We start from the raw sequence: 17,915 nt of genomic DNA, 5'->3' as shown, positions 1-17,915 counted from the left end.
CCCTTGTTTGACATCTCTTGTGCTCCAATCACTGTGTGACAAGGGTTATCTTATTTGCCTGGCTTATATCATTGACTGTAACAAACACCCAAAGTAAACACAGTATTCCTTATACAGTTCTACTTTCAAAAGGTTGCCCTTGTTTTATTCTGCAGTGCATATGCAGCCCTGCACCTCTCTTTCTCTCTCCCTTCCACTGACTATTTGAGTTCACATTGATTTTTGCAGGTACATCAACTGTATTTTACACATGTTGAAACTCAACTGTCTACAAATATCCATAAATCTGTTCTTAGGTGACCCTCAAGTTTGTTGTTACTTTCAATTTAATTCAGCTGCAAATGTTATTAATGTAACATTTCACGATTACAAATATAATGAGATAATATAAATATAATGAAAACAAAAAAGAAGTGAGAAGATAACATTTCAGCACAAGGATTTTATGGGGAGGGATTTCCATGTCTTGGGTTACCCACTGTTCCCAGTTCAAGGCTGCCCTTACAGCATGGACTTAAATGCAGATCTCACACACGATGACAAATGGCTCCTCAACAATGTGGTAAAGGAAGTGTGTAACACCAATTCAACTAGCATATTATCTGTCTTTTTTGAACATGAAATTTCATTTTAGTAATGAAGAAAATCAGATTTCCTGTTCACAGTACATTTTTCTCACCTGAAGGCATTTGGCAAATGAATTAAGGCAAATTTTGCCAGAGACAAAACTTTTAATCAAAGGGAAGTGAATAGCATTTAGTGCATTTTGGCTCATACTCCAGGATTACGATTGCTTGGATAAGCATCTTGTTCTAGTTTCCCAAGTTACGTCTCAGCAGGCAGGTCAGGGTGCTGTCTGAAAGTAAGATGAAGTTATTCAAATGGAAAATATGAGTGTGACATAATAATGACAATACATATGCAAGATGAAGATTAATATGAAACTATTTTAATTCTGTTACAGAACTCAAACACAGCCATGGTGTGTCAGGTGAAAGTTCAGCCAGTCTCATGTTCTCACAGCATAAGATTGCAGGTGCCTTAGAAAAGTGTGTAAGAACAGTACAAACGCCAAACACTGTATGCTTATTAAACAACCCTAAAGTAATTTTCCTGCTGAAGATATATCCAATTGCTTTTTGAACAGAAAGAGATGCTTAGTACAAATCCTGTGATGAGGCTCAGATTACCAACACAGCATGTGCAGTGCAACCCCCTCTGGCTCTTTTGACCCATCTCCCTTTTTGTTGCATTTGTCACCTGCCAGAGAGACAGCAAAAATTTCCTGTTCTTTCACCTGTTGTTTGTTCAAGAGTTTCTAAACTTGCTCAAATACAGAAATAGTTTCCCCAAATGCATAGGCTGGTGCACCAGATAATTTGTTTTTTTTCAAAATGTAATCCCACAGATGTCAGGTTCCCCCACTACACACCAATGATTCACTGGGTCATTCCATGAAGCCTCCACAGGTTCAGTTTTGCCTTGGCCTTTGAAACAAAACAGTTCAAACAACTTATTTGAACAGAAGTGAAAAAAAATCAACCCTTGATTTTAATTTCTGGATGGATGCAGCATCTACCAACTTTTACACAAGGCTGTCTTTGTCTCCAGTGCCTGCTGTTTCCTTTTGCCAGGATAAATAGCTTCCCTGGAGTTTGGCATTTGTCCTGCTTGTGGCTGTGGCACTAATATTGCTACCCATGAGAGGCCCATCATGAAAGAGAAAGAAAAGCACAAGAAAAACATCAGCAGAGGATCTGGGTGGCAGACAACTTGCCAGTGCTTTCCTGTACCTTAACTTAGCAGAGCTGAGCACCACATGTTAGGCAGCTTTTTCATATCAATCAGTTAAATATTTTAGGCTTTCTAGATTGACACACTCCTGCTATCCTGCAAATGTAAAAAACAAAGCAGCTCTTCTGCAGTTCTGCGACACGAACTCATTTTAGCTGAAGCAATCACAGTGATTTAAAAAGTAACACACCCAGTTGCACATATTTGCCTGGAACAGACACCTGCAACCTGATTTCAAAACCTAAACCGTATTATTAGGGATGATGGAGGTAAAGGTGGCGGTGCCATGCTGGCCTAGCGTGGGATGGCACAGAGCCTGTAGGGCTGGGGCTGCAGAGTGCCCCCCAGCACGGGCTCCGTGCTGACCGCGGTCACTCCCTCGGGCAGGCGGAAGATGAACGCCCGCAGCAGGCTGGCAAAGAAAATGAACAGCTCGGTCCTGGCTAAGTGCTCCCCCAAACACACCCGGTGCCCTGCAGAGGGAAGAGGAGAGGACAGTGAGTGTCTAGGAATTTTTCAGTTTCATAATCACTCAGTTCATTCCTGTTGAAGGCAGAGGTGGGTTTTGGTTTTTTGTTCACAGAGAACAACGTGAAAGTCACAGAACTAAAGCTATGTGAATTCCTTTTCAAAAAGATCCCATCCAATGTCCTAGGTTAGGAGACGCAAAATGAAAATTTCAATGAAAACCCATGAGGTGCCAGCATAATTTCTTTCTGACCTGACAGAAAAAAAAAACTATTTTGCTTTTACAGAAGATGTTGAACTTCAGGACCACACACAAAAAATCTGCCAGCTGTTTGCACATGCTTTAGTGAGTTAACATCAGCACAGCAAAATTACTTAGTAGTGGCATTTGCAGTTGAACAGAGGCTTGGTCACTTTATAGGCAAAGCATGAGACCTACTGTTCATTTCCCAGGATTCCCATTCCTTGGCACCAATGGTGTGAGCAGAAAAGGTGAATATTACATACACATTTACAGATAGCAGACAAATATAAGGACAGAAAAAGCTATTTGAATTAAGAAACCACTTCTGTGTGGACATTTAAGTGACCATCCACAAACTAAAAACTGTCAGCAGGAGCTTTACTGCTAGGTATGATTACTGTCTGTGCATTGTTACCTTGTTTCCTTCTTTTGCATCTGGATTTTCAGTTCTGTAAGCAAGAACGTAATCCAGTGTTTATCACAATGCTTTCTGCTTCTCTTTCAGTTTGTTTCTTTAAAAGGGATTGCAATAACTCCAGTACGCACAGGACAAATTACTTCTCAGGAAAAAAGCTAGGTGTAAAGAATGCTACAGACAAACTTGTGTATGACTGCAGCATGCAGCCAGCCTGAGAGGTTCAGGAGTTTGAGGGGGATTCCCACCAGTGCCCTATGAACGCTTTGGGGTCTGACAGCACAGAACTCTCTCAGACAGAAACAAGCCAGGAATGTTCTTTAAAAGCATAAACATCAGAGACAGAAGATGTTATCTGAGGAAATACCATGATCTCATACTTCTACATTCATCATCTCATCTGCTGGGTCAGTTCAAACTGTCAATGCATTTACCTGCTGAGAATGGCAAGAAAGCTTCTCGAGGTAAAAAGTTTCCCTCTTTATCCAGAAAATGGCCAGGGTTGAACTGCCGAGGTGTCTCCCACTGCTCAGGGTCATACAGAACAGATGCTATATTTGGGATAACAATGGTGCCCTGCAAAGAAGAAACTGTTGCTTCAGTCCTACTACTAGTGCCTGTCACCCATCAGTTTAAGCCTGATGGATAAAACTGTTTCTTGTTGGCATTTGGGCAAGTGCCAGGCTGGGCAGGGATGTCTTAACCAGTGCTGTGGCAATCAAGTTTCTCCTCTCAGTCCATCCCCTGCCAAGCAGGGCTGGTTTCTGCAGTTGTGATGGGCAGGAGCTTGAGGTGTCCCTGGCAGAGACCTTATCAGCTGTGTGAGCACCTTCATGCTAAGTAAAAGACTTCTTTCATTCCTGGTGCCACAGATAGCAACTCTTCCCCAGGCACCACATTCCAGAGTTTAATGGAGAGTAGTTTATAGATGGAAAACTGGTTACAAAACTGAATCTCCTCTCTGCTGAAGAAAGAACAGAAGCTGAAAGTGTTTCTGTACCTTTTTGACAGGGAATCCCAGCAGAGTTGTGTTCCTCACACACAGTCTGGGGACACCAACAAAGACAATGTTGCTGAAGCGCTGAACCTCATGAACCACAGCGTTTGTGTAGGGCAGCTTTCTCCGGTCCTCATAACAAATTAACTGGGAAGGACCCAGGACAGCATCCAGCTCCTTCTGCACTTTTGCTGTGGAGAAATATTCACCACTTCAGAGGAGAAAAATGTATAAAATACTTTAGCCGGTCACTTTTCTTGGAGCAACAGAAAAATGTATTATTTCAACATTGTACATTAGATTTATACCCTGTGATTTAGTATAATTTAATGCCTGAGTTTAGTATAAGATAATAAAAATAAACAGAAAAACCCCACCACTCTCACCTTGGATGTCTGGATTCACCACCATATAGAGCAGTCCCCAGTACAATGTAGTGCTTGAGGTCTCTGATCCACCAAGGAAAAGATCATTTATGACATATACCAAATTCTCTTCATCATACTTGGGCTTGGCCCCCTCTTTAGACTGTAGATGGTGATAAAAATAGAAGTTAAAGCACAAAAATTTGGTTATCCTGTATGCCCTCTGTGTGAGAGCTGTGATACTTCCACAGCTGGCATGTGCACAAAAAATAGTCGAAATTACAGTTTTTGGTGCATACTAAGAGTTTAGTAATTTCACAAATACGCACAGTAAGTCTGCATTGCTCTCTTTCATGAGGTGGATTCTTCTTTCATCACAAAAAGGCAATTCTATGCTTGATGACTTAATCACAAAAACTTCAAAGCACACTACAAGTTTGCAGTTGGCCTAGAGTGCACTTATAAGCAAGTGCCCTACAACATGTCACTCCTTGGCCTTGGCATCTGATGGTGCCAGCAAATGCCAAAGGAAAACATATCTGAATAAAAATATTCCAATAGATCATTTTGAAAGTAATCTCTTTTCTCAGTTCAGGATAAATGTGAACTGATAGGTAAGAGGTACCCATGTATTTCCTTTTAAATAATAAGGGAGTAAAATAAAAATACAAGTAGAGAAAATACGTTAAGTAAAAACATTTTCAAACAAACAGATGGCAATAAATTGCACCACTGACACAGAAAAAGCTGCATCTTTGCCTCTAAAAGGATTATTTTAGTAAATCTTGTCATACTCACTCAGATACTAAGTGTAAGATGATGTATCAGCTCCTTTCAGAGCCCATGAGCCTGCACTGTGAGGACACAGCAGCCTGACTAGCTGAAAGCTTATGACAGAGGTAGAAACTACATAAACTTCATCTACCCTAGGAAAGAGATGCTTCTTTTACCTCCTGAAAAGTTTGAAGGGGAAACCAAAGTGCTCTTGGCAGAGCCTCTCTGGCTCAGTCACTTCCTACCATGGAAAATAATAGCCTGGGCAGGGAAGAAGATTAATGCTGATTATGGCATTGTTTGTGAAACTGTTTTCTAGGCTGTCCAGTTTGAATATAGGGGCCAAGCCAGCCATGCCCCAAACAGTGGGGAAATTAGAGGTAACAGAGGGATAATGATTGCCTGCCAAGGGAGAAACCAGACAGTTTTGTGGCACAAGGACAGCCAGTGTCAGAGCACACACACTGGATCCCAAAGAAGCATGCCTGCTATTTCAGGGAAGTGATTTCTGCATGTGTATTTAATCCCACTGTAAACATGAGCCTTGCTGTGGAAGATGAGGTAGTCTACCAAAGTTATGCAGCCTACAGGAATAAAGTGTCTCATGTTTATTACAGGGTTGAAGTATACTCATGGATATTTATGGAAAGCAGATAAGAGCTCATGGGTTCACCCCCCATCATACCTGACGGTAATTCATTCATGTTACCAGAATACAAAACTGGATGCCTTTCTGAGACTTGTGAGTTAGTAAGTGCCAAGATAATGCATTCATTTCAAGGAGCTTATGAAAAGTAAGAAGCTATGGTGGAAGGGTCACACAGAGTGATTTAATGGCCTCTTTGACCTTATACTTCATAACACCATGATCACCCAGAATGAACACTTACTTTCTCAATCTCAGCCAGGTAAAAGTCAATGAAATCCTGTGGTTCAGCTGGTATCCCTCTCTCTACATGTCTTCTGATCTCCTTCCTTGCAAAAGAGCTCAGGACATCATAGCAAGCCAACACTTTCTTATGAGACCCAGGGAGGCGACACAGCAGCCAGGGCAGGATTTCGTACATCTGCAGGAGGGACACACAAGAGGCACCATGGATTCTCTGTCACTGGCAAAGCTGTTTTCAGACACACCTAAAGGATGAATTGTCCTGCCCAGAAGTGTTGATAGCGGAATAAACAAATCAGCATTGTTTTGAGCAGGCTTTTGCCATCACGTGGAAAAGCTTTAGTAGAAATTTGACAGAATTCCAGGGACCAAGGCAATTCTGACAACACTCTGCTCATGCCTCTAAGTTTACTTGGCTAATGCACAGCTGGAGACCCCAGCTCCCACACACTCAAAAATGTAAGGACATCCTTTCTGGATACCATGGGGCTTCTAAGATAACAGGTCTGCAGCCTCAAGTAACTGCTGGAATTTTTGGAGCTCACAAAAGGAATTATGGTCTGGGTATCACTCTAAGATGAGGACTAATTTAGTTTTCCTAGTCAGAGTCTTCAGGACTGCTAAGGAGCAATAATTGTTCTCATGGTTAACAACATTGCTGTATTTACACACACATTTGTCAGCTCTGAGTACTGTCCTCTGTCTTGGGTAGTTCTGTCTGTGCAACATCTGCCATTCCACCCTGCCCAGCAAAGAGCATTTCCATCTCCTCTCCTTGTTCTTTCAGACCTAACAAACAGTCTCTCTAATTTTAAGTGACAGTTTGTAGTTACTTCATTACCACTTCTCCACCTTTTTTTCCCTTCAGAATCACAACAAAAGATGCCCAAGACCCTACAATATGTCTCACAGATTATTACACTTCAGAACCTGCTGTAACACTTCACTAGATCTAAAAGGAAAATAGTGGTGGAAATACCCTAAGATCCTGTTTGCATTTTTCCTCCTGTTATCTGTTAGTTTACACCAATCCCTTTCCTCTTAACCTTTGCACTGAAATGTTCTAAACTCATAATAAGTGAGCTTAGAATAATTAATCTTATTAATCTCATCACTTCCTACAATGCTTTGTAATTTCATTTTATAGTATAATAATTTTTTTTCCATTCTCGTAACTCCAATCCACAGTGTTTAAAAGCTCTTGTGGCAGGATATCCTTAACCTTCTCTGTTTGTTAAGGTCTCCTGGTTTTGGTTATCCACAAATTTAATCTACTTTTGTATTTTTAACTATGGGAAATTTGTGTAGTGCTAGTCTCATATGACAGATTTGTTGAATAGCTTTACTGCCACATCAGCATTTTAGTTTGATTTTTCTATAAAACTCAAATGCCAATTAAATTTGCTATGCCATCCACATTCCCCATAACACACAGCTTGTTCCTCTTTAAGGGCCTAAACCACAAAGTCTAATTCATGAGGAATACCTCAAATGCACTGCAAGATGCTTCAAGTGCAAAGTTGGTCTTTATGGTGTTTTGTGGGAAGGAGCTACAAAAAAATCTCTGACAGAACTTGAATTGTGAGACTGGCAGAAAATGTATCTATTGTTTTTGCAATGTGTGAATGGTGAGCTATAACACAGTAAGGAATAGATTAATAAGAAATATTTTGGCATTTGTGAGGTAGGGAAAAAAGAAAATTTTCACCATGTGATTTGCAGAGTGATAAAAAGCAGAAGAATGAATCCAATGATACAGGTTTTTGAAGGCGAGAAGTAAATAGAAGTGGGAGGAGCAGCACTGCAGAATTCAAATATATTACCAAATCTATTCTCTAATTAAATTTAGAGGTTTCTGTTAATAGTTTCAGAAATACTAAAGGTCTTAAAGCCCTTAAGCTTGCAAAAAACCCAAGAGAGTTCTTAAAAATGGCCTTAAACCAAGGATGCTGTCATAAGGTCCCTCCCCAAGGTCACTTCTTAGCTCCCAGCCTACATTTGCCTGTTGCTCTGTATTTAGTGAAGACCCATTTTTGTATCTGCTCTTTCACTTTCTACCTATTTCAGAAAAAAACCCAAAATAACCAGCATATGATTTACTCACCTGATGAACAAAGCTGCCTGCAAACCTGAATATTTTCTCTGTAGCATGGATCAGTTCATGGAAGGTTTTGTCCTCATCAGAGAAGTGATATCCAAAAACCACAGCACAAATTACATTTGAAATAGAATGGAAAAGAGGGAAAGAAGGATCCACAGGTCTTCCTGCAAACACAGTAATTGGAACTCACTCTCGGTGCTTTTTTCAGGCGATCCTTATACAGATAGGACTTCATGTTATTAAAGATTTAATAAAATGTTCTTTTTATCCAGCTGCAGTGTGAATGAAGACAGAGATGTGGCACTAACATGAATTAAGGAAAATAAAACATAGTCTTAAAATAGAGAACACTGTTAAACTGTTTCTTCGTAGCTCTAAAACAATTTCACAGCCCTTCCTGTGAAAAAATGTTGTACAGCTGAGATCTGTTCTAGAGTACCACATCAAATCTGTTGTCTTCAGCTGTGAGGAATGTCAGAAGGAAGTAGTGCACTGGACATGAACTAAGGGAAATCAGTGACAGACATGTTCAAAAATGTAAAAAAAATAATTACAAGGAAAACCTGGGGGAATGTGGGAAGGCTTAAGAAGAGGAATAGAGACTAACTGCAAAGTAAATATAATTAAGATATTACAGTCTTAGCTGTGAGCAGGAAATCATATCTCTGATGATTTCTTCTAAAGCTATAGAAGAAGTATTCATAAAAATTGATTTGGATAGAAATCATCCTGTCATGGGCTCTAGGATTAACCTGATAATCCACTGAAGTTCCCTCCCACCTCCTACTTCGTTTCTCTTGCCAGCAGTTACTTAGCCAATAGTTCCTTATCCAGATAGACATTAAAATATGCAGGGCACCAGTGTCATTGAAATGTAAGGAAATTACCAAGCTCTGCAATACTGTTCAGTTACCCATGGCAGGCAGCCTGAGAATGGTTTGGCTGTGCAGTTCAGTAGCACTGTGACATTGTACAATATATCACAGACAAATTATCTGCCTGTGGAGGTGGAATTTCAGAAGTTTCCAGCTTCACTGGATGTATGAAGAGCTATATAAGAAGGAAATACTTATGATTCTAGGCTCTATCTGCTCTTGTGCTTTGGTAAGTTTGGATACATCCCCTAGAAGGGGTAGGTAAGTTTGCATACTGAAGATATGGATCCATTTCAGACTGAAAAGCACCTGATTTCTTAGCAGGTAAAATACCTTTGAGGTTCCCAAAAAACTCCACCAGGTGAGAGGCCTCCTCTTGCACTCGATGCTCCAGGCCTTTTTTCCCCATTCCCAAATTGCGTAGAGTCATTATTCCAAAACGTCTCTGCTGCTTCCAGGAGCGACCACTTGCAAGGATAATACCTGAGGGTGTTCCCTGGCATGTTAATATTTGCCACAGACATTGAACCATTCATTTAAATATATATTATAAGATACATGGAATAAATCAGGGAATACAAGTATCTTTAGTTGAAATTATTGGTAACAAAAAATCATAGCCAAACATATCCAAACTATAACTAGACCACATGTTCTTAATATTGAATGTCATTAATCATTGAAAAGAGCAATCTAAGAATTTTCTGACTGCGCCATGTCTTGATGTCTTAAAAAACTCTGAAAAACCTTAAGATGCCTTTTCAGGAAATCTGCTTTAGCCATACTCAAGTAATCAAACTCAAGACAGGAATAACTGGAGGAATTTCCACAGAGTAGAGTTCAGACAGGGTATGTTTGTGATGATATAGATCAATTAATGTGATGGTTGTAGGTTGAGGTGATGAAAGTGAAAGATAAGAGACATTTGGGCTCTGTTTCTACCCTGGAAGAGATAACACTCCATTAATTGTTAGATTGCACTCCTGGTCACCTGTTGAGCCCTGAACTGCTTCTGTGGAGGTGAAGCTTCAACCAGCTTTAAACAATCTGTGTCTGCTTTGGTCTAGCAACTGCAGGGAGAGGAAAAAATGCTGCAAACTGCTGGAACACTCTAAGAAGAAGTGGGTTTTCCTGTATTGGAGGCACTCTCACAATCAAACGGTATTCACAAAATGTGTGGGAGTGTCTGTAAGTACAGAAATGTGAATTCTGAAGTAGGGGTTTGTAGGTCTCTTGCTCATGATGGAAAGTGTTTGGCAACCATAATATATGCAGTTACCAAACAAGCACTGCATTCATGTGATGTACAGCAAAACCATGGGTACCACAATGGATTAGTCTGTAATGAGGGCAAGATTTCTGGGTTCTGGGCTGGATCACAAACAAACATCTTGAATACAACAAAAAGGTCACAAAAAACAATGTGGAGTGTTTCCTAGGCTAGGGAAAGCTCAGTGCAAAAGGCACCATGGCAAACAGCAAGATAATCTCAAAAAGCCAGTGGAGGACTTGACCAGTATCTGATGGAAGATCATTCTGAATGGGATGGCAGAGTCTAACAAGGCAGAGCAGTTTTCAAGTCAACATTCTTTTACACTATTAATGGCAGGAAATTCTCACCTTTTCCTTTGGCCAATGCTCTGAAGAAAGGTGACACCAGCCTGCCAGAAACATCTTCAGGGTGTGTGGTCATGCCATCCTTCACTGCTTGAAATCCATTCAGTATAATCACTGGGACCCACCCAAACCACAGAGTGTACATGTTACCATGAGTTTTTGCCAGCTGTAAGTGGAAAAGGTGCCAGAAAAAGAACAGATGAAGTCCATGTATACATCTCAAACTGCACGTGCTATTCTCCAGCCCAGTGGACAGTTTTGTGCTGAAAACATCATCCCCATGCATATAATTGTAACTAGAAGCAGTTGTTTGTTTGTTTTGTTTTTTTTTTTCTGAGAATAAGGCTTTCAGCAGCCAATATTATTTACCCCTGGGGGAAGTTATTTTCTTTTCAAAGTACATTCTGCAGCAACTCTGCAGCAAAAGAAAGAAAACTTTGTACTTTATATTGCTGTACTTTATGTTGCATTGCCTCCAACCCTAACATTTTGTACCTTTTTGATTGACACTCTGCACCACCCTGGGGCTCTGAGCCTCCAGCGAGTCCTGCCTTTGCAAAATGAAATAAGCTGATAAAACCTGCACCATCTGTGTGTTCCAGGCGAGGACATGGACACAGAAATTAACCAACAGCTATGAGGTACCAGTGAGCTGCATTTGAGTCCAGGGTTTCCTCATAGAACTGAGAAGAGCACTTACCATTGGGCACAGCAGAGGTATCCAAGCAGGGATGAGTGTGTGGCAGAGGAACTCCAATCATGCATGAAAAAAGCTTTGTACAAGTATGGCCTCTGCCCCAGCACACCCACAATGATACAAAAAAGGTGGCAGACAGTGTCTAAGGTGCCCCAAAAATTACATCCAATTGATCACACCAGACACTTGCTTCTCCTCATATTTGTTTAGATTGGGGCTTTCCTCTCCCTGCTAGATCATCACAACCTGAGTCTGCTCTGCACTCATTGGCCCATGTGTGCTCTCAGGCATCCACCTGCAAACCATCAGAGGAATTACTGCAGCTGTCACTAACAACAAACAGTTTTCAGGAGCTCTAGGAAGATGGAGAATAAATGCCCCTCCTGTACTACAAGCATCCATGCACCCTATTACCCACTTTGTGATCAAATTAAGCAATGCCTAAAATTTTAAAAAGTATCATGTAGGGATAGCAGATATAGCTATCACTATAGTGAATACAGCTTCACACTTAGCAGTGCAGAAGCATCTTTTAGATTATTGGTATTCTCTGACTTTAACAACGAGTCATAAACTTTGTCCACGAGTTCACTTTATTCTTAAGGGCATTAACTTCCTCATGACGAAGACATAAGAAGGTGACTCAAATGTAGGAATCAATTGATCTTTATATGTCCACACCTTGTCTGTAACTTTCGCAGACTTAAAACCTTCAATTAATCACAATTTTTTAAGCCATGGCTAAAAATAACCGATTAAGAGCATACTAAAAGAAATACCTCCATCAGAAGATCCCGATGAAACTGAAAGTTCAAGTGCACCAAGTTTCCAAGCAATGGGAGAGGAGTTGGTCCAGGAGGGAATTGCTTGCAAGCTTTTTGCAGCCTGAAAAACTCAACAATTAACAAAAAAATGATCAGGACTATAAAACCTTGAGTTATTGTTAGCATTTCTGAGCTAATTTGCCAGCTGATTTATAGCTGTCTCTATCAAAAAGGAGGTACTGGAACTGGGATAAAGTAATCTTGCTTCTTGTTCCACCAGTTTTGTCTGCAAACTGAGTTCTACAAAGTCTCAGCTCCTTTTCCCTCCCTCTGTCCCTCCCTCTTCATCAATGCCTGCCCTTTTCCTGCCCCCATCTCTTTGCCAGACTGAGATGTATCAAACTGATCCCAAAACTGACCAAAAGCACATCTCTCTGCTTTCAGCAAGCCTCAGTATCAGAATGTGGAATCACTTGTACTCAAGGTATTTTTCCTGAAGCTTGTGTCGGGGAACTGCTGGTGTCTGTTGGGAGATCTGGACAGGAGTGACACCAGGGGAGAGCCCCTGCTCACCACGTGGCATGGGACAAGTGAAATTCAGTTTCATCTGCCTTGGGAACTTTAAAAACATACTTAGTTATTTGCCTTAAAATGACTTAATTCAGATTAAGAGTGTTATATATAGGTTAGGCTACACAGTTACATAAAATATAGTTACAATAATATAGAGTCTATATTTACAACAGGTTAAATTGGATATATGGGATGTACTTACAATAGGTAAGATATTCCAGGCGTTCTAGTCACAAGCATTATTTAAATGTGGTTGTAAATTCAAATTTGCCTGCCAGTACACACAGTTTACACAGGCAAAACCACGTGTATTACAGATTAAAGATGCAATTAGAAGATGAGATTGCTACATGTGATTTCTGAAAAATTGGCCTTGAGCGTTCAAACTTTTTTTTCCAGTAAATGGAAAAAATAAGCATTTCACCAAGTAAGCACTAATGACACAGTGCTTAAAAACTCACATTACAATTAAATAATGAAGAAAATCACATTACAATTTTCATATTCAAAAATAAATTACATATGAAATTCCAATTATTTATATACTTTTTAATGTAACCTAATTGAAAGCATCATGTACCTTGGTTTATTTTCTACACTTTTAAGTCAGTTTCAAAATCCTAGCTATTATTACCAGTTCTCAATAAATTTACAGGACACATTAAAAATCTGTCCTCTGATAGTGAAGGGATTCACAGTGAGTTTGAAGCACAGAGGGAAAGCTCTGTGTGCCAGTAACCAAAGGATTCAATCTTGCATTGCAAAGAGAAAGTGTCTTCACTAAAAATGATTTCAAGTCTGAACAAGAAACTGCTGTGCCCTCCAATGCAGCCATAAATGTGATATTTTGCAAAGCTGGCAGCACAAACAAAGTGATGTGACTAAGTGGTAGCCATCCCTCTCCTTCAGCTCCTTTGCAGCTCCTGTGGGCACACACGTGCCTCTGTTATACAGAGAAGGCAACACCTTTTATCACCTTATCTGTGCATATAATGGGCAACCTGGTGGGAATTAGGCTGAGCTGGGTTCTGTGGCTTTGCTAAAACCAGTGCAAAATAGGTACCACTGCCTATTATGAGGCTGAAATCAGCAAAACATAAAATCAGCAAAATTTCTTTCTTCAAACGAACATATCAGTTTCAAATTTTAAAAATTGTTGGAAAAAAAGAAGAAAGATAGTTCTGCGTGCAGTCAACTGAAGCCAGAAGAAATTACATACATTTTATGAATAGCCTAATGCAGCCATGTTCATCTCTTCTCTGTTTAGTCCAGATTCCATTGTTTAATTTTAGATGTTTCTTATTAATATTGTATTAGTATTTTGATAGCAGTAAATGAATTGAGTTCTTTCAGAACATGGGTCAGGTTTAACTGGAATCAAAGCTCCAGTGTCAGAAGCAGGACAAAGCCAAATGAACCAGCCAGCAATTTCTCCTCCCAGTTGTTACCATGAGCTTCCCTTTTCCAGTGTTTTTAAACATCCCCAATTGTCTGAAGTGAGGAGCATGAACAGCTACTTCCACCAGTAGCTGATATCACTGGATGAGCTGCACTGGAAAGAAAATCAGGATCTTGTGTTCACATGGACCTGTTCCTGTCTGCTGCATCCTCTTCTGGACAGACTCTCAGCAATATTTGCTGGGTTTGCATTTTTGGCAGCAAACTCAGCTTACCTAAAAGGTGGTAAGCTGAAAAAAGGGCAGTCCAAAGAAGTGAACACAGAGGCAAAACCAGCAAGTTTTAATGAGAATTATCATGAAGCCAAAGTTAAGATTTTTAGTGGACTTTAAAGCACAGCGTGAAGTAAGTCTCAGGAAGATTAGCACAATGCTTGCAAAAGTAAAGCTGTGCAGGCAATGCAACAATCAAACAAGCATGGTCCTGAAACACTTGAGCAAGCAAAGGTTTAATTTCAGCTCTGGGACATCAATATTTCAATATGAAGAATAAATTGTAACACCTTTGTCAAGAGGGAATGTCATATTGGAATTAGGATCTCTGAAGCACAGGAACAGTTCATACACTGGGCACAAAGAAGCAATCAAGTGCCTTGAGTGAGGGCTCAAATAAATAATATTTAGAAGTGGAAATTGCACAATACATTGCTATGCTTTTTAAATCTTTGCTCACAGCTGTCTTCAGGAACTTGCAAAATTCCCAAGGTGGAATGAGCCTAAAACCTGGGAGCATTAAGGCTGCAATTCAGGAGTGGGAAAAAAAATGATATAATAGATGTTAATATCCAAAACAAAAATCAGAAAAGCAACAGAAATGGGACTGCCACCCCTGGTCCTAATTGCTGCAAGACCTTTTGTCACAGAGAATTTGCCTAAGAGAAGAGTAACTTGATGTTCTCTGGGTAGATTACTGGGAACTGCATGATACTTCTGTATAAGAAATAGCTGTTTGAGTTTTTCATAATGCTGGAAAACACAAAGTACCAGGGATCATCTTCATAATTTCTGCAAAACAAGCTTGAGAATGCAAACAAAATCCCTTAAAGGGTTAAGAAAACCAACAGGAAAAGTCAGTAAAAAGATGTTACAGGATATATTTTCAAGCCTGACATAAAGAACTGGTTTCTGTTTTTACAAAAAGAGGCTGAAACTAATATTTTTACATTAGGAGTTTTTTAATAGGGCAACAGCACTCTGTTACTGCTGCTAGTGAGTGTGGGAGGATGTACAGGCCTGTGGGGGTAAAAACAGAGGTTCAAAGTCCCCAAATACCATCTTTTCAGGAATGTCTGAGAGAAGCACCAGCAAAAATATGGCAAAAAACTGTAAAATGCAATGTTGACGTTATGAGCTGGAGCAGTTTATCACCTCAATCTCTATCAGTGGTTTCCTCACAGCACAACTGATGACTGCCAAGAAAAGGAAAGCCACAATGACAGCACAGTGATAGCAGAGCACTTTGAAGTCAGCCTAAATAAACAAACTCCTTGAGAGACTCCCACAAAATCTGACAGAAATTAAGCACCCAGAAGTGTATGTCATAACAGTTTGTCACAAAAAATACATCCAATTCCAAATCCAGGGGAGTTGCAATCAAAGAGCAAATGGCTGAGAAAATATTGAAAACTAATGCTGAACATAGGTCAGGAACAGGTCAAGGCAAAGTTGAAGCAAGACCAATAGCTGGCTGCCCATGTTTTTCACCCCAAAGATATCTAAAGAAAGCCTTATCTAGTCATCCCACAGTCTTAAAATTTCACAGAATAGAGAAAACAATCTGTATGATAAAACAGATAAAAGTTACCTGGGTTTTTTTTAACTTGAAAACATTACAAACTTGGTTGATAAAGCAATGGCATCAAAGCTACATTACTTTAAATGTTCTTCAATTACTTTAAACCATTTAAGAAAATTTAAAAATGCTGTTTGTCCCAAGGGAAATGGGAAGACAGAGAGTTAGATGCAATCTCCTTGAGCTCTGCACTGAGAAGTGCAAAAGCCTTGGCACCAGACCTGCCTCAACTACAAACTGGCCAAGGACTCAGGGGTGCCACAGTCAATCTTGCAGAGTGAAGGAGTAAAAGAGGATTTATAGGAAATTTATCCCGGCATGGCTGACCAGGAGATCATAAGTGTGTTCAGACACATCAGGGACAAACAAACCCTGAAGCAGAACAATAAGCATCCTCCAGAATGAAGATACTCACCTCAAAATAGCCTGAAATGCAGCAAAGAGATCCCAAACAGGGGAGATCCTAAACAGGAGATCCTCAAACAGGGGAGATCCTAACCAGGGAGGTCCCACAGGGCAGTGCCTGGTTCTGCCAGGACAGAATGCCACAGTGGTGTCGGAGGGTGGCAAGCCTGAAATCCCATGTCCCTCAGCCTGCAGGTCCCATAATGGCCTGCATTTCTCTAGGATTTTTGTTGCTGTCCTTGAGTGCTGAAACTTCTGATACTCCCAATATTAGGGGTGGGTGGTGACATCTGTCCCTTCCCAAAGCTACCCACAAGCAGGCTAAAGGAAGCTGCCTGTCTTACCTGAGAAACCAGTCACCCACAGTTTGTAGCTGTCAGTCCAACCTGAATTTACAAGGCAGAGCCAATGCTCATGTGACTGCACCACTGAAATAAGAACATTTTTTAAAAGTGCTAAAAAAAGTTGCTTAAAAAAGAATATCATATAAAACACTCCAATTGTTGGGGGTTTTTTTTCATTTTCTCTGTATTGCTCCTTAAAATGCAGCTTTGTAGAATACCATCATATCATCAGCTGACTACAGAATATATTCATATTATTAGCTCATCTCTAGTCTCATCTGCTGTATCTCATAAACTGTTTGGGGAAAGAGCTGCAATTTTGTTATTGTTATTCATTTAACATTAGAATCTCACACTGCAGGACAGCAAAAAAACAGTTCCTGGAGTGTTTGGCTAAAAATAGCACAGGCTGTGATTTCTTTGCAGATATTAGGGGGAGTTCATAAGCTTCTCACTAAGCAAAAGATATCCCAAACTCAGCTGAAATATTACTTCAAATTAATACAGTTCATTGGCATTTTTTAGTCCAATTATTTCAATGTATTAATACAGTTTAAAATAACCTGTTTCAGAAATTCCTAATGAAAACTTCCTAATTTTTCCACCAAGTCTTTTATTCAAGAATATCCAAATAAAATATTTTGGTTCAGAACAGCAAACTTGAGTTTGAATTCTATAGCTTTTAGAGGCATTTTGAGTCACTGCAAAACTAAAATGTATCCTTCTGCTGCAGCTGTGGAAACCATAATGATCAAGGAAAAAAATCCCAGAGAAATTTCCCAGGGAAAATTGTAACTCCAGGAAGAAAGGAAGGAGGGAATGATGGGAGATGCTGGAACAGGGTCACTCTCACCTCTTCGGCTATGTGACATTAAAACTATAGTATTGTATTAGTAAGGAGAAGTATTCATGTTATGGCAGCATCACATTTCCACAAAGTTAAAAAATCCAAATAAAACTGTCCTATGTTTTGAATTTAGAGACGTTTGGGAATACCTCTTTCTTACCTTGCTGCAGACATCAGTTTGGATCTGGTGGCATCAAGAAATTAGGCCTTACCCAGGTCTGGTGCTTTCACTGACTGTCATGAACAGTGTTAGATGCAGGACAGAATCCCATTCAGTGCATCCTCCCAGTCTGACCTGGTACTATTCATATGCATTTCCTGACTTTTCCATGAAGTTTTATCAAGCTTCAGATACCCCAGAATTTGTGAGATAGTGTCAAAGCCACATTAAAGTGCAGTAAATTGCATTAACAGCTTCCCTCTTGAAAACAGACCTCTAGCAATGCCATCAAACAGAACTAAGTAACTTTGACATTATTTGGTGAGTACTGACTCTG

The 17,915-nt window shown here is 40.0% G+C and overlaps 1 protein-coding gene and 1 long non-coding RNA gene across 2 annotated transcripts; one reads left to right on the top strand and one right to left on the bottom strand.

Moving 5' to 3' along the window:
- Positions 1-305: 305 nt before the first annotated feature.
- LOC135278746 (cytochrome P450 2J6-like) lies at positions 306-12,268 on the bottom strand. The gene is made up of 9 exons (XM_064385512.1): positions 12,016-12,268; positions 10,543-10,705; positions 9,256-9,405; positions 8,051-8,211; positions 5,948-6,124; positions 4,305-4,446; positions 3,922-4,109; positions 3,356-3,497; positions 306-2,267 (listed from the first exon to the last, which is right to left on the bottom strand). The coding sequence occupies exons 1-9, from the start codon at positions 12,184-12,186 to the stop codon at positions 2,089-2,091; spliced, it is 1,473 nt and encodes a 490-aa protein (XP_064241582.1). The 5' UTR covers positions 12,187-12,268; the 3' UTR covers positions 306-2,088.
- On the top strand, positions 9,042-11,235 carry LOC135278752 (uncharacterized). Its single transcript, XR_010346166.1, has 3 exons — positions 9,042-9,151; positions 9,990-10,083; positions 11,142-11,235. It is a non-coding gene; the product is annotated as an uncharacterized LOC135278752 (long non-coding RNA).
- Positions 12,269-17,915: the final 5,647 nt, after the last annotated feature.

The sequence above is a fragment of the Passer domesticus genome, chromosome 11, assembly GCF_036417665.1.
Source record: "Passer domesticus isolate bPasDom1 chromosome 11, bPasDom1.hap1, whole genome shotgun sequence".
Taxonomy (NCBI): domain Eukaryota; kingdom Metazoa; phylum Chordata; class Aves; order Passeriformes; family Passeridae; genus Passer; species Passer domesticus.
Note: the sequence above shows the minus strand (reverse complement) of the source record. Positions and strands in the feature narration are given on the sequence as shown.

Bases quoted from the DNA above. Each gene is read 5' to 3' on its own strand.
- LOC135278746 (XM_064385512.1), bottom strand. From the start codon at position 12,186: ATGCTAACAATAACTCAAGGTTTTATAGTCCTGATCATTTTTTTGTTA. The intron at 9,406-10,542 runs GTGAGAATTTCC...GAACACCCTCAG, and splicing joins AGCATTGGCCAAAGGAAAAG to GTATTATCCTTGCAAGTGGT. The intron at 3,498-3,921 runs GTACAGAAACAC...TCTTCTTTGCAG, and splicing joins TGGGATTCCCTGTCAAAAAG to GGCACCATTGTTATCCCAAA.